The 16,158-nt window shown below is 35.1% G+C and overlaps 1 protein-coding gene across 1 annotated transcript in view; it reads left to right on the top strand.

Moving 5' to 3' along the window:
- Positions 1–15,763, top strand: part of SLC25A31 (solute carrier family 25 member 31) — a 28,397-nt gene extending 12,634 nt beyond the window's left edge. Inside the window, exons 3-6 of the mRNA XM_042935543.1 lie at positions 6,244–6,361; positions 8,928–9,082; positions 10,577–10,702; positions 14,859–15,763. Of these exons, the coding sequence (XP_042791477.1) occupies positions 6,244–6,361; positions 8,928–9,082; positions 10,577–10,702; positions 14,859–15,059 (600 nt within the window). The 3' untranslated portion in view covers positions 15,060–15,763. The remainder of the gene's footprint in view (positions 1–6,243; positions 6,362–8,927; positions 9,083–10,576; positions 10,703–14,858) is intronic.
- Positions 15,764–16,158: the final 395 nt, after the last annotated feature.

Below are 16,158 nucleotides of genomic sequence, written 5' to 3'. Positions count from 1 at the left end.
TTTTTGTTTTTTTTTTTTTTTTGTTTTTTTTACAGCAAAAAGGATATAGTTAAAATCAATAAAGGGAAAAGGCAGATAGAGTCTGGGAGAAACCAGATGCAAGCTTTTAGTGGTCTTCTCCTAGTAGAGTCACATGGATAGCACTTAATTCTCCCAGTAGCAATGTGTGACAATACACATGATGTGTTGCCAAATAGGATTGCTCACTTGAGCATTGGAGTCCAGGATTTTTTGGAGAGATCAGTTGCATAGGCAAGGAATGTGAGTGTCCTTAACTACTCAGACTCTAGCCACTACTCCCTAACCCAAGAGATCAAACTCATATAAGTTAGCCCAATGTTCCAAGCATACAAAACAGGTGTTCACCATAAATTCACATATTAGCATAAACTGTCTGGTGTGGCCCAAAGCCTAATAAGGCTTTCTTTCATACAAAGAAACTAATCAGTAGAATTTTCTAAGGGCTTAGATGTTATCTTGAAGAAACTGGTCAAGGATGGGTCCTGAAGATCTCAGTATATAAATGGTTTGGGCAGTGCAGGCCTGCTGAGTTAAGTCTTTACTGAACACTTCCCACCCCACCTCCCCCAAAAGATAATTTCTGTAAGACTAAGCCAAATGGAGAATTTAACTCCTGAGTTAACCAGAATATTTGTTACTAACATCTATTCCTAGCAGTATAAATAACATCTCATTACAAGTTTTAAAGTTAACTTTGATCTTTGCTAAGTATTTATAATAAATTTCAAATTATTAGAACTTGAGGTAAGAACATCTTTAGTATTTCTATAAAGACATCCTATCTTATTTATAATGTAAAGGTATTCAGTCACAAGTAAGAATGTAATATGTATTATTTACTAAATTTGGATATTAATGACCCTTTTACTTCTGACTTTGGACATCAAAATTTTATTTCATCTTTGCCCACCCCTCTAAAGTGAAGAATAATTAAAATAGAAAAATCAGTATTTTTGGTTTTTTTTTACCTGGTTTTAAAAGAAGTAAGGAAGATAGAAAAAACAAATATAGTATATGAGTTTAAAAGTGATTTTTGTGGGACGCCTGGGTGGCTCACTTGGTTGAGTGTCTTGACTTCGGCTCATGGCTTGTGGGCTTGATCCCCTTGTCGGGCTCTGCGCTGACAGCTCAGAGCCTGGAGCCTGCTTCAGATTCTGTGTCTCCCTCTCTCTCTGCCCCTCCCCCACTTGTTCTCTCTCTCTGCCCCTCCCCCACTCGTTCTCTTTCTCTCTGTCTCTCTCTCTCTCTCTTTCAAAAATAAATAAACGTTAAAGTGATCGATCTACCACAATGAGATAGCACTACACGCCTATCAGAATGGCTAAAATAGTGACAACAATGTAGAGAAGCTAGATCATTCCTATATTGCTGGTGGGAATGTAAATGATAACTGCCACTCTGGAAAAGAGAACAATAGTTTCTTACAGACTAAACATGTGCTTATCATACGTCCCAGCAGTTATACCCTTGGGCATTATCCCAGAAAATAAAAACTTACATTCACACAAAAACTAGTGTGCACATGTTCACAGAAGCTTATTTCTTAATAGATCAAAATCTAGAATTAACCCAGATGTCCTTCAACAGGTGAATAGTTAAAACTATGGTACATCACACCATGGAATACTTCTCAGCAGTAAAGAGAAACAAACTGTTGATAAAACATATATTGTATGATCCCACTTCGGTATCTAGAATAGGCAAATTAAATTCGTAGACAAGAAATAGAATTAAGGGGCCAGGAGGAAAGAAAATGGGGAGTTTTATCTAATGGGTACAGAGTTTCTATTTTGGGATGATGAAGTTCTGGAAGTAGAGAGTAGAAATATTTTTATGATATTGTGAATGTACTTAGTGTCACTGAATTATACTCTTAAAAATAGCTAAAATGGTAAATTTTATGTTACATATATTTTACAACAAATTTTTAAAAAAGAGTAAGCTTTTGATACATGCAGGAACTTTGGATGAAAGAAAACAATCTTGAGTTATTTGTTCTGTGATTCCATTTATATAAAATTCTTGAAATATCAAAATCATTGAGATGGAAAACATATTAGTGGTTGCCAGGATTGAGGTAGGTGGCTGTGGCTGTAAAAGGATAGCATTGAGGGATCTTTATCATGGAACTGTTAGTGATAGTCACAGGAAACTGGATATGTGATAACACTGAATAAAACACTGAATAAAACTAAGTACACACACAAATGAATGCATGCAAAATGGGTGAAATCTGAATAAGATCTAAGTTTTTATCAATGTTGATTTCCTCTACTGTAGTTATGCTGAATACTACCATTGGGGGAAATTAGTTGGAGAGTTTACAGATTCTCTCTGTATTATTTCTTAGGATTCATGTGAATCTGCTATTGTTTTAAAATAAAAAGTTTTTTAAAAATAACCATTGTGGGGAGCTATGCACCTATATTGAGCTCGGCTCTATATTGTTTCATTGAATGTTCCCCTCACCTTTTGAGGTATTTTTATCCTAACTGTACAGGTAAGGAAAGCAAGACTCAGAGCTGAGAGCACTTGACCAAGTCATTTGTTCAGGTCTTCCTCACTCCCAAATTCAGATTCTTCAATTGAACTCTGCTCCTCTCTGAGCTAAGGTGACTAGACTTGGTGAACCTTAGCTGAACCTGGGTACAGAATGTTTCTCTGCCCCCTTTTAGCAGCTTCCAGCACAACCATCAACAGGGAAGATTAGAACTTCTCCCAGCTTTCCTTCATGCCCAGACAAGCTCTGTTAGAAAGAACTTTGGTTCTAGGGCATTTGTTCTTCAGTGCATCGAGTCTGGTCACACGATATCTATTTGTCAACAGTTGAAAATAAACAAGATTGGGGCACTGGGGTGGCTCAGTCAGTTGAGCATCCAACTCTTGATTTTGGTCATGATCTCAAGGTTCATTAGTTCAAGCCCCACATTGGGCTCTGCACTGACAGCACAGAGTCTACTTGGGATTTTCTCTCTCTCCCTCTCTCTCTCCACCCCTACTTGTGCTATCTCTCTAAATAAACTTGAGAGAGAGAAAAGAAACAAGATTATTTTCCTCCAAAACCCTCAGATTATTTCATCTTCTTGTCTATCCCTGATTCCTCTCCTTGCCCTCTCCTTTTACAATATAGTAATATCTGAATTTATTAATTTATAATAACTGAAACCCTCATTTAAATCAATAAATTACCTCCTCTGGGTCTATTTTATTTTCAAGCTTAACTGTGGAGGGATAGATTTTGTTACACAAACACTTGCAGGATTATCATTCAACATAGATACTTCTTTTCTCCTCCTTGCTTCTTTCATTCTTCCCTCCTTCTCTCTTTCTTTCTTCCATCAGAAGGTTGGCCACACTATTTATCCATGTTGTGCCTGTCTGTGTCATTTTTTCAAAGGCCCTACTTCCACTGTCAGAAGTATCATGGTTTGGATAATAAATTATATGATCATCCACTCAGACATCAGTCTGCCTTCCTGAGATCCATGCATGTTTGACAAATACTTTAAACCACTAACAGTGTGTTTATACATAGGTGATTTTTATTGGAAGAGGATCTATAACTTGAAACAGTCTCAAAAAAGACAAAAAAAGAGCTATTTAATAACTTTTCCATTTTTTTCCTTACTGCTAACTGGCATGGAACTGTAAAGTCACATTCCCAAGAAATAGACTCTGGCCCTGTTCATCTTCTTCTACCAGGTTACAGATTATCTTCTAGATTATAGATTAGCTACCCTGGGGTCAAATGCAATCTTCCTGATCTGTCTCTGGGTGATTAGGAAATAGGGCTACCCATACAAAACTTAATAAGTTTTGCTGCAAAGGAGCCATAGGGGTCTGAGGACAGTATGTGGCATTCCTAGTACCTCATTAAACAAATATTTATTGAATATATTACTGTTATTCTGGGTAAGGTCCTATGACTTGTATTGTGAAATGAACAGGTAAATTCAGAATCCTGGCATCAGGGCACCTGGGTGGCTCAGTTGGGTGAGACTCAGACTCTTGATCTCGGTTCAGGTCATGATCTCATGGTTCCTGGGTTCAACCCCCACATCGGACTATGTGCGGGGAGGGGATTCTCTCCCTCTCCTTCTGTCTCTGCCCTGCCCCATGGACGTGCACATACACACTCTCTCAAAATAAATGAATAAACATTAAAAAAAAATTCTGGCCACAAAAAAATACAAACAACCAAAATGTCCATGAACTGAAGAATGGATAAATAAAATGTAAATCCATATACTGGAATATTATTTGTCAATAAAAAAGAATGAAGTGCTAATACTTGCTACCACATGGAAGAACCTTGAAAAACATTATGTTAAATGAAAGAAGCCAGTCATGAAAGACTATCTACTGTGTTATTCTTTGTGTAGGAAGTGTCTATAATAGACAAATCTATAGAGACAGAGAGTGGCTTAATGGTTACCTAGGACCCAGGGAGATGGGTTGGATGTGGAGTGACTGCTAACCGGTATAGCATTTGGGGTGATGAAAATGTTCTAAAGCTGCTGATGGTTGCACAGTTCTGAATGAATATACATATTATCAATCCATTGAATTGTATGGTGAATTTACATTGGTAAATTGTATTATATTTTAATAAAGCTGTTAAATAATAATCCTGACTTCAAGAAATTTATAGTCTGTAGGAGGTAAGATGAGTACAAATACTTACAAATAGAAGAAAGTGATTGTAAATACTATTTAAGTGAGAATCTGGAACATGTTGACATATTTTATATATTGGTCATAGGATTCACCTTTAATTCTCTGAGAGCTGAAGTATATGGAGAGAGAGAGATGATTACATACAGTTTTGAATGGGTTTGGAGATCAGAAGTTTCATGGAAGAAGTTGAATTTGAATTAGAGTATAAATCAATAACTTTTGTATTTAAAAAAATAGGAAAAAAATGATGGGAAGGTCCTTCTAGGCCAAGAGTTCCAAAGCTATCTGAGACTTAAAACTATTGTTAGAAATAAAAGCCAGAGAATAAAGCAAAAAACTGAACCTGACTAGAATATTATTCATTTTAATGTATTTAAAATGGTTACAGTGGCCTTGGACCCTAGGTTTTCTATAACCACTCCAATTCAAATATTCTTTTCTTCTCCAGTAAGCTCTAGATGTTAAAAAGCAGTTTACTGGACCTAAGCAGGGCACATTTTAAATGTTTATCAAAAAGAACCTCAATAGCTTAGGGCACCTGAGTGGCTCAGTGATCAAGTCATGATCTCACAGTTCATGAGTTTGGGCTTTGTGTTGGGCTCTGTGCTGACAGCATGGAGCCTGCTTGGGATTCTCTTTCTCCCTCTCTCTGACCCTCCCCTGCTTGCATATGCATGCCCATGTACTTTCTCTCCAAATAAGTAAAGTTTAAAAAAAAGAACCTCAATAGCCCAAGTGAACCAGATCAGTAAGGCCTAACTTACATGCCACTCAACTATATTATAATTGATTTCTGCCAGTTTTCATGTCAGCAGTTGAACATAATATATTTTTGAGCTGTTAACTTTTGAGCTGTTTAATATCAACTAAAATTACAAAGTGAAATTGTGGCATTATAAAGTATTATTGCCCCCCCAATACCAAAAAAGAATATAACTAAAGCCTCCATAGGTACCTGACATTTTAGCCATAGCTAACACTAATATTTATTGACTCATTGATTCATTGATTGATTGATTCATTCATTCATGTATGTATGTTAGAGCACCTGTGTGAGCAGGGGAGAAGGGCAGAGGGGGAGATTGAGAAAATCATAAGCAGGCTCAATGCTCAGCGCAGAACCCAACATAGGGCTCAATCCCCCAACCCTGGAATCATCATGTGAGCCAAAATCAAGCATCAGGTGCTCAACAAAGTGAACCACCCAGGCGCCCCCTAATACTGTTATTGACAAAAAAATTATATAGTCTAAAGAGATAATTATCTTATGTGGCCTCTTGTTAATTTGGACTACTTTTGCCGGAGGCCATTAAAATATCTTGGAATTTCTGTGTATCAGCATTTAAACTGTATCTCCCAGACTACCTGGAAAGAAACAGTCTTTGTGAACATGAAGGGAAATATTTTGCACAATATGATATGCATTATCATAGATATTTACTTTATAAAAGCATTTTGAAAATCTGACTTTTTAACCTTCATAAAAATAACAATTTTAAACAGATTCTATAGTTTAATAACCACTTTTTAATTAATATGTTTCAGTTCTGGAGGTGGTTTTTGGCAAACCTGGCCTCTGGTGGAGCTGCTGGAGCAACATCCTTATGTGTAGTTTATCCATTAGACTTTGCCCGAACCCGATTAGGTGCTGATATTGGAAAAGGTATAGAATTTTCGAAAATACTACTCTTCCTTATTTGCGTTTTGAGTGAAGTATTATTTATTGTAGAGTTATACTATAGCAACGTGAAATACATTCTAAAAATCTTATCTCAACCAAATGGTAGAATAATAAGGCCTAAAGATTACTACTTTTTTCTTTTCCCTCAAAAGAAGGAATGAGAAGGCCATTACTGCAATAACAAAAGAGCAGATATGAAGATGGCTCGTAACTTCCAGTTTTTTCCTAGAGAGCCACCTCTTAGATCCCTCCCTGAATTTATTCCTGTTTCAACTATGGCTCCTCTCTAGGTTACATGTACAGTTCTAATCCCAGAGATTCCCTTTGCCTCTGTCCTTATTTATCATATCTTCCTCTGTTTTTGTTACACTCTTATTTTGGTAGATTATATTCTTATATAGTCTCCTGAGCTTTTTGAGCAGATAGGAGATATATTGGGATCTTGAATGTCTAAAAATATCTCTGTTTTTACCCTTTTACTTAATATTTGACCATATTTACAATTCTAGTTTAAAGTCACTTTCTTGGGGCACCTGGGTGGCTGAGTTGGTTAAGTGTCCGACTTTAGCTCATGATCTCGCAGGGTCATGACCGTGAGGTCATGATCTCACGGTTTGTGGGTTCAAGCCCTGTGTCGGGTTCTGTGCTGACAGCTCAGAGCCTGGAGCCCGCTTCAGATTCTGTGTCCCCCTCTCTCTCTGCCCCTCCCCTGCTAGTGCCCTGTCTCAAAAATTTATTTACTTACTTAATGTTTATTTACATTAAAAAAATTTAAAAAAAATAAAAATAAAGTCACTTTCACAATTTTGAAAACATTTCTCTGGACTGTTGTTTCTAATATTGCTCTTAAGAAACCAATCTCTTAACTGCCGATCCTTTTGTATGCGACTTTTCTTTTTAATTACCTTTTGTCCCTAATGATCTTGACATTTCACAATGATACATCTTTGTGTGAGGCTTTTTTCTGCAGTTGTGGAAGAACTGGCCCCAGTAGGGGCTATCAATTGGCCCCATTCAGTCTGGAGCCTTGTGTTCAGTTCTGAGGATGGCAGAGGAGTAAGGCACTTGGCTTCTTGGGGGTGAGGTTTTGAGCATTCATATGTTACATTGCTTTCACCTCAAGAGCAATACTCTAATTTCTAAGTCTTTCTGAGGTTATTGGGGTAAAACAGCTTGCTTTTCTCTCCGCAAGAAAGTAAGTTTCAACTTTTTCTGCTCTACTGAGTGAGTTATCACTCTTCCATCTCCTTTCCATCTTGCTGATATTTGTGGATTTCATTCTGTGTCATGTACTGTTCTTGCCTATATACCTTTAAACCTGTTTTATTCTTTTATTACCATTTTCGTAGAATTTCTTAAAGCAAGAGATTCATTTGACAAATACTTATTGAGTACCTCTGCACTCAATCAAGGCCCTGCCTCAGATATGAGATTAGAGACACAAGGGGAAAGGGGAAGACACAAAGGTCAAGGGGAAAACACAAGTAAAAAAAAAAAATGAATAAATGACTAAAATATACTGTCATTTAGCAATAAACGACATGAAAAAATATTGAGGGAGCAGGGAGTGACATCAGTTTTAGATAAGTGATCAGAGAAAATGTCTCAGAAGGGGTAGCAGTTTGAATAAAGATGAAAATATGAGTTCCAACTATCATGTTTAACTGGCAGTCCAAATTTTCTTGTTATTGCTAAGAAAGTGAAAAAAAACTCTCTTATTTTTAGTTCAGTTCTGTAATTTTTTTCTCTCAAAATTGGGAGAATTTAGTTTATTTTGAAAGATTATATTCTATATACAATTACTTTAAAATATTGTAAAGGAGTTCTAGGTGAAGGGAAAATAAAAATGAAACCAGCAAACACTAGAAAAATACGATAATTCATCTAAACTATTAATCCTTAAAATTGCTAGTTCTTGGCTTTGTCTTTTTGCTGTGTCTGTCTTTCTGCTTTTCAACTTAAGTAAATTGTGGGGTATTTTTATTTTATTTTTCTGAACCCTAGTTAGTAGCTTCTGGTAATTTTGTTGAAATGTTTTAGGCAAGTCAAATTGGTTGAAATATGTTGCTTTTATTTGCTTATTTTATTTTATTTTTTTTAGTTTATTTATTTTGAGAGAGATTGAGTGTGTGTGAGAAGGGGAGAGAGAGAGAGAGAGAGAGAGAGAAAGAGAGAGAGAGAAAGAGGGAATCCCAGGCAGGTTCCAAGCTGTCAGCACAGAGTCTAATGTGGTACTGGATCCTATGAACTGTGAGATTATGACCTGAACTGAAATCAAGAGCCCAATGCTTAACTAACTGATCCACCCAGGCACCCCTAGATTGCTTTTATAAGAGATTAGTATTTTCAGTTAAAATATGTTAAGATACTATTTGAAATCTTAATTCTCTGTAAACAAATGAGAGGATTTTCATTTGTGTCCTTTTTTATTAGAAAGATTTCTAAATGGCAGTTTCAGATCATTTAAGTCTGTAAGATTAATTATTTTGATTAAACTGTTTATCTGATATGTAAGGTTGCTAATACATTTTGAATGGTTTTATTTTAGGTCCTGAAGAGCGGCAATTCAAGGGTTTAGGTGACTGTATTATAAAAATAGCAAAATCGGATGGAATTGTTGGTTTGTACCAAGGGTTTGGTGTTTCAGTTCAGGGCATCATTGTGTACCGAGCCTCCTATTTTGGAGCATATGACACCGTTAAGGTAATTTGAGGCTTTAGCTGCTGTATATTAAATACCTGGTTTGTTTCTTTTTATTGTTTTAATGAGTAGTTTGTTCAGCAGATATGTTTACTGTTAATTATGGAAATGAAAATAAATGATGAAATAAGAGACATTATAGAATTTTGTTTAATCATGACTTTGCCATAACCTTATTAAATTATAACTCGATTATGGATCTCACTTTACATATAAAGCATAAACCCAAACATTAAGTTTTTGTGCTGTTTGCAACTGAACAACTCACTGTATATTGTGTTACAAATAGAAAACATGCTAATTAGGCTTACATCATAATCAAATCTTTAGCATATAAAAAGACACCTTCTAACAGGTTTTCTGATTTTACATTCACTTTATTATCACTTATCATAAAGTAGGAAAGAGGAAGATTGTAATTATAGCTACCATTTTTTGAGTTACTACTTAGTTCTAGGAACTTTGTTAAGTGTTTTCTTGCAATTTCCTAGGGTAGCTTTTAATATCCTCATATTGAAGATAAACAATCTAGAAATCATTAAGTAATTTATGTTAAGTGGCAAAAATCCCATGTTCTCAGTCACCTCCAAAAGGAAGCAATGAAATTAAGATCAGTATTACTTACTAAATAAGATGAAGACTTCAGAGAAATTTTGTTTTACATATTGTTTCTGCTTTCCTTCATTAGCATAAATATAATTGTTGAAGGTCATTTTTTTTTTAAGTTTATTTTGAGAGCGAGCAAGTGTGAGTTAGGGAGGGGCAGAGAGGGAGAGAAAGAATCCCAAGCAGGCTTAGCACTGTCAGCATGGAGCCCAGAGCCTGACTCAGGGCTCCACTTCATGAATCATGAGATGGTGACCTGAGGCAAAGTCAAGAGTCATGATGCTTAACCGACTGAACCACCCAGCAGTTCTGAAGGTCATTTTTATTGTGGTCTAGACATGTTACTTTTAGTTTGGTGTGTATTTTTTAGACAGATTAAATTAATGGAAATTAACATGCTCTTATGTATGTTTATTTAGTAATGGAAAATTTTATGTGTGTTCTTCCTCTGCTTTTCTCTATCATCACCTGTAGTAGTTGTGAAATTTAGGAGTGTTTCTTCACTAGCTTAGAGTTTTAAAGCTGCTTATCAAATACTGTTGATGATAATATCAGGCATTCTTTAATTTTTAACTCCATGAGGAAGAGCCACGGAAGAACTTTTTTGGTCACTGGCTGCTATCTCTCCTAGTGTTTGCCATTAATAACAAATCTCTGATTATAGCAAATATGCTTTTTTCTTTCAGGTATGCTTTTAAAGTGAAGCCATGTACGGCATACTTCTTTCTTACTGATCTCCTAATATTAATCTTTCCACATTAAATCAAACTATGTTTTGTTGCATTTGAAGTATAATTGAACCCTCTTTCATTATAGGAGTTACTCTTTGACTTAAGAATTTAAGGTATTTTGGAAATTTAGATGGTTACTTGACATGTTTTTCTTTTCTAGGGCTTATTACCAAAACCAAAGGAAACCCCGTTTCTTGTCTCCTTTTTCATTGCTCAAGTTGTGACCACATGCTCTGGAATTCTCTCTTATCCCTTTGACACAGTTAGAAGACGCATGATGATGCAGGTATTATATTATTATTTGTGAACCTAATTGGATTTTCTAATATCTTTGATATTAAAATATAAACTTACTCAAATTTTAGAGAAATTGTGGCTGAAAGGCAGGACGTCTGTTTTATTTACTAAAAATAAATGTATGATGTGTTCTTGTATCCTTTCTTATCCCCAAACAAACTTCATCCAGCAAAAGTTTCTTCCTCTTTTGTTATCAAAATAGAAATTCTTTCCGCTCCTATAACATATCTGAAAGGTGGAGGGGGATGGCAGGGATTGGAGGGGGATGGCACAGATTGGATGAGTATGTCTATCTTAAATGAATATTAGGTTAAGTACAGTAAGCCCTGTCACAAGCCATTGACATGTTGTTATTTGTTGTAGTATATTTTAATAAAGGAAATAATTTTTAACTCTGAGGATGAAAACTTGTTTTAATGATCTATGTTCTAAATATAAATCTCCAAATCAAAATTTTGGTACATCCAGCTTATTGATGTTACTTGCTACATTCATTTGTTTAGCAAATATTTGAGTGCCTAATCTATGCTATGTTATGGTGACACAAAATAAGGTAGAATCTGCTTCCAAATTAATAGCATAGTATTAAATGCATACAGTTAATGGTATAAATCGAATGTGCATAGGTTCCAGGAATGCAACAGAGGGATGGATATCTAAATGTTTAAAGTGATCAGATGTGACCCCTTGGAGAGCTAAATGTCTGTAAATAGATTTTTTTTTCTCTAGATAGAGAACATTCTAAACAGAGGAGGGGAAACATATGTAGAGGTATGGCTTGAGAAGTAGTTCAGTATACCTAGATGATAGGTTTCATGAGGGCAGTTAAAAATAATGAGCCCAGAAAGCTAGAATAGTAATAGAGTGCTTATTGTGTCCCAGATACTGTCCTAAGCATTTTGCACTTTACAGAACAATGCCATGAGGTGTAGTTACTATCATTATCTTCATTTTATGTCTACAAATCCTTTAGGCCACCTGAAAAGGTAAAGCATACCTATTATTACTTCACTCACAGACTATTTTTAAAGTTACTCCTGTGTTTCCTCTTGATCTATATCTAGCTGTAGTTTAATACATTGAAAAACTTTTTTAAATGGAAAGTTAATTTGCATATAGACTGTGGATTAGGTAAATAGTACTGTATCAATGTTATATTTTCTGATTTTGATAACTGTACTTTGGATATGCAGGAAAATATTCTTATTCTTATAAAATACACATAGAAGTGTTTGAAGGTAAGGGACATGATAATCTGCCACTTACTCTCACAATAATTCAGAAAAAAATTGTGGGTGTATGAAGTTTTAAAGCTTTTTTTTTAAAGTTTTTATTTATTTTTTGAAACAGAAAGAGGAGGCCGTGGAGGGGCATGGAAAGAGGGAGACAGAGGATCCAAAGCAGGCTCTGCACTGACAGCAGAGAGCCCAATGTGGGGTTTGAACTCATGAACCATGAGATCATGACCTGAGCCATATTCAGATGCTTAACCAACCGAGCCATCCAGGCACCCCTAGGGATTTTAGGTATATGTGTGTGTATTGCCAGAACTGCCATAACAAAGTACTAGAGACTGGGTAGCTTAAACGATAGAAATTTATTTTCTCACAGTTCTGGAGGCTAGAAGTCTGAATCAAAGAGTCTAGCAGCGCTGATTTCTTCTGATGACCTTTCTCCTTGGTTTATAGATGGCTGTCTTTTTCCTTGTGTCTTCCTATGGTCTTTTTTCTGTTTCTCTTCTGATAAGGATGGGCAAATTGGATTAGGCCCTACCCTAATAAGCTCATTTAATCTTAATTACCTTTATAAAGACTTCATATCCAAATTTAGTCACATTCTGAGGTACTGGGGATTAGGACTTCAGTATATTAATTTTGTGGGGACACAGCGCAGCCGATAATAGTACTCTTTAATTTTTGTATTTTCATTTATATTCTACAACTTTGTTAAACCCTATTACAAATACTACACTCTGAAGTTGTATTTTTTTAAACATAGGTGTATATCTGTGAATAATACTATGTTTCTTCCCCTTATCAATTCTTGCACTTTAAAAAAAATTTTTTTGATGTTTATTTATTTATTTTGAGAGAGAGAGACAGAATCCCAAGCAGCCTCCATGCCACCAGCACAGAGCCTGATGCAGGGCTCGATCCCACAAACTGTGAGATCATGACCTGAGCCGAAACCAAGAGTTAGCCACTTAACCAGCTGAGCCACCCAGGTGTCCCAGTTCTTGCACTTTTTATTTCCTTTTCTTGCCTTTCTGCACTGGCTGAGACTTCTGTTTTAGTGTTATACTAAAGAAGTAATAACTGTCAACCTTTTTTTGCTAATCTTATGCCTTTATTGAATTCTTCAGTGTTACATAAATTAATGTTAGCTGGGGGAACCTGCGTGGCTCAATCAGTTCAGCATCTGACTTTGGCTCAGGTTCGTGAGTTTGAGCCCCACATCAGGCTCTCTACTCTTAGTACAGAGCCTGCTTCGGATCCTCTGTCTTCCTCTCTCTCTGCCCCTCCCCCATTCATGTACGTGTGAATGCGTTCTCTCTCTCTCAGAAATAAACATTTAAAAAATAAAGTAAATCTGTTTAAAATTTTTAAAAATGTTACCTGTGGGATTTTGTAGTTATCCTTTATCATATTATGGCTGTTCCTTTCTGTTTTGGGTTGTAGTAGTTTTTAATCATGAGTGGTGGTCATGTTTTTCTATATCTGTTAAGATGATTTCATTTTTTATATGTTAACCTATTATATTACATTAATCTGTTTTCCAGAGCTAAACAAATCTTATGTGCCTGGGATAAACCCAGCTTGGTCACTATGTATTATATTTCTAGCTGGGTTTGACTTGCTAGTTTTTGTTTAGGAGTTTTGCATTTTTTCAGTGATTTGGTCTTGTAATTTTTCCTTCCTGTACTGTCCTAGTCTAATTTTGGTACCAGGGTTATGCAGGCCTCATAAAACATGTGGAGGAGTCTTCCACTTGTTCTCTTCTCTAGAATAACTTCCGTAAGATTGGAATTAAATATTCATTGAATATTTAGTAGGGATCACATTTGAAGCCATCTGGACACATGGTTTTCTCTAAGAGAGGATGTTAAGCAACTAATTGGATTACTTTAATGAATTTCATGTATTCCAATGTTTTATTTTTTTATTCTGTTGGTAAATTATGCTTTTTTAGGAGTTTGTCTATTTCTTCTGAGTTTTCAATTATCATGAAGTTGTTTGTAATATCATCTTGCTTTTTCTTAATCTCTGGATCATCTGCAGTGATGTTACATTTGATGTTTCTAAGAAATTTAGAGACTTTCTTGTTTTTCCTCAAATAGTGTTTCTAGAAATTTTTCAGTAAAATATTTCAAGTAAGTAATTTTGACTTTGTATACTTTGTTATATTTATTTCCTATTTCCTTTATTTCTGTGGGCTGTGTTCTTATTTCTACTTTCTCTAGGTTTATTTTCTAAAAATGTTTAGATTGTTCATTAATTTTCAGCCTTTCCTTTCTGATATTTCAAAGTCATTAATTTCCTTATAAGTTACTACCCAAGCTTAATTTTAGTTAAGGAGTTTGGTAGTTATTATGAGGCTTTAAATATTTTCTCAGATGTGTTTTTCTTAATAGCCAAACATTTGATATTTTTCTAGTTATCTTTTTTGCTATCGATTTCTCACTTAATTGCAAAGTAGTGAGAGGGTAAATCATAGTATGTGATGTCATCTTTTGAACTTTGTGAAGCCTAACATATGGTCAGTTTTCAAGATGAGAATTCTCCAACCACTGGGTACAGTATTCAATATATGCCCATTGACTCAACATACTTACTCAATACAGTGTTAATTTAATCTATCCTTCGTGCTGAAAAAAAATATGTCTTCAAATGAAAGATATTGGGGCACCTGGCTGGCTCGGTTGAGCAGCTGACTTTGGCTCAGGTCATGATCTCACAGTTCGTGGCTTCGAGCCCCACGTCTGGCTCTGTGCTGACAGCTCACAGCCTGGAGCCTGCTTCCATTCTGTGTCTCCCTCTCTTTCTGCCTCTCCCCTGCTTGTGCTGTCTCTAACATAAATATTAAAAAAAAAATTTTTTAAGATGAAAGATATTAAAATGACAAATTATTTGTCTTTCTTTACATAGAGTGGTGAGGCTGAACGGCAATATAAAGGAACTTTAGACTGCTTTGTGAAGATATACCAACATGAAGGAATCAATGCATTTTTTCGTGGTGCCTTCTCCAATATCCTTCGTGGTACAGGGGGTGCTTTGGTGTTAGTACTATATGATAAAATTAAAGAACTCCTTAATATTGATATTGGAGGTAGTTCATCAGGAGATTAAACTAAGAAATGCATATATTTAAGTTGTTAAACATGCAAATTATATAGCTGCCATTTGTATACAATTTGATAGTGTGTTATTACTGTCAGTATTTTTTAGAGTACTAATTCTACAATAAAGCATATGCTTTTTCAAGGGTTTTAAATACTAAAAATCAGATAAATGTGGGTTTCCTTCCTACTTACTTAGACTCAAACTCAATGTGACATTTTACTTATAAGTAGTATGTTATTTCAGTGTTTAAAATCCTTTTCTTTTATGATGAAAAATTAAAAAGTGTAATGCTAAAATCTAAGATATGCAAGTTTATTCTTTTTAAATGCTATTCTCTTAATATAACTGTCTTCCCATTTAAAATCATATGATATATTAAATATTTATTAAAAGCTTCTCAGGAGATGTCATCATATTTATGGGTATAAGTAAACTTCTACAACATCTCTATTAAGACAGCTCAGGTATTGTGTATATCTATGTTATCATATAGCTGTTATAAGTACACTTTCTAGATCTGATCATAAAAAATTGATGACTTTATGACTCTATAAACATGTAGTTGTAAAAGAAAAGATATAAAATGGCATGTCTGCTTTTGTCTTTAAATAAAATCTGGCTAATGTGAATATATCTTGGAACAAAATATATACTCTTGAAAATTAGTTTGTGTACTCTGTATTGATAATAAAGAAAGTTTAAAACTGTTACATATGAGCTTTTTTCCCCTTGATTCTAACTTTATTAATAAGCAAAGAGTAATAAAATTTTTGTCAGAATTTGGAACTGACTTAAAGACAGAAGACAGGGTTTCCAAGGTTTTGTATAAGAGTCTGTCTTGTTTTTCAGAAATGTCGTAGAAGATAGCACATTTGAAATTCCCAGGATTTTAAAGTTTTAGTGGGTAAAGGAATGTTAAGCTAGAGGGGATAAACTGTAGAGAGATTTTTGAGGGGCTGTGAATGGGCAGAAATGGAGTAGGTGAACTTCCTCCTGCACAAAGGCAAAAAGTACATTTCTAGGAAAATAATCCAGACTATACTTTTTGAATATTTTGGTGTTACCACATGAGGAAAAAAAAAAAAAAAAAACTCTTGAAAACTCT

Source organism: Panthera leo, chromosome B1 (assembly GCF_018350215.1).
Source record: "Panthera leo isolate Ple1 chromosome B1, P.leo_Ple1_pat1.1, whole genome shotgun sequence".
NCBI lineage: Eukaryota > Metazoa > Chordata > Mammalia > Carnivora > Felidae > Panthera > Panthera leo.
This window is presented reverse-complemented; position numbering and strand designations above follow the sequence as displayed.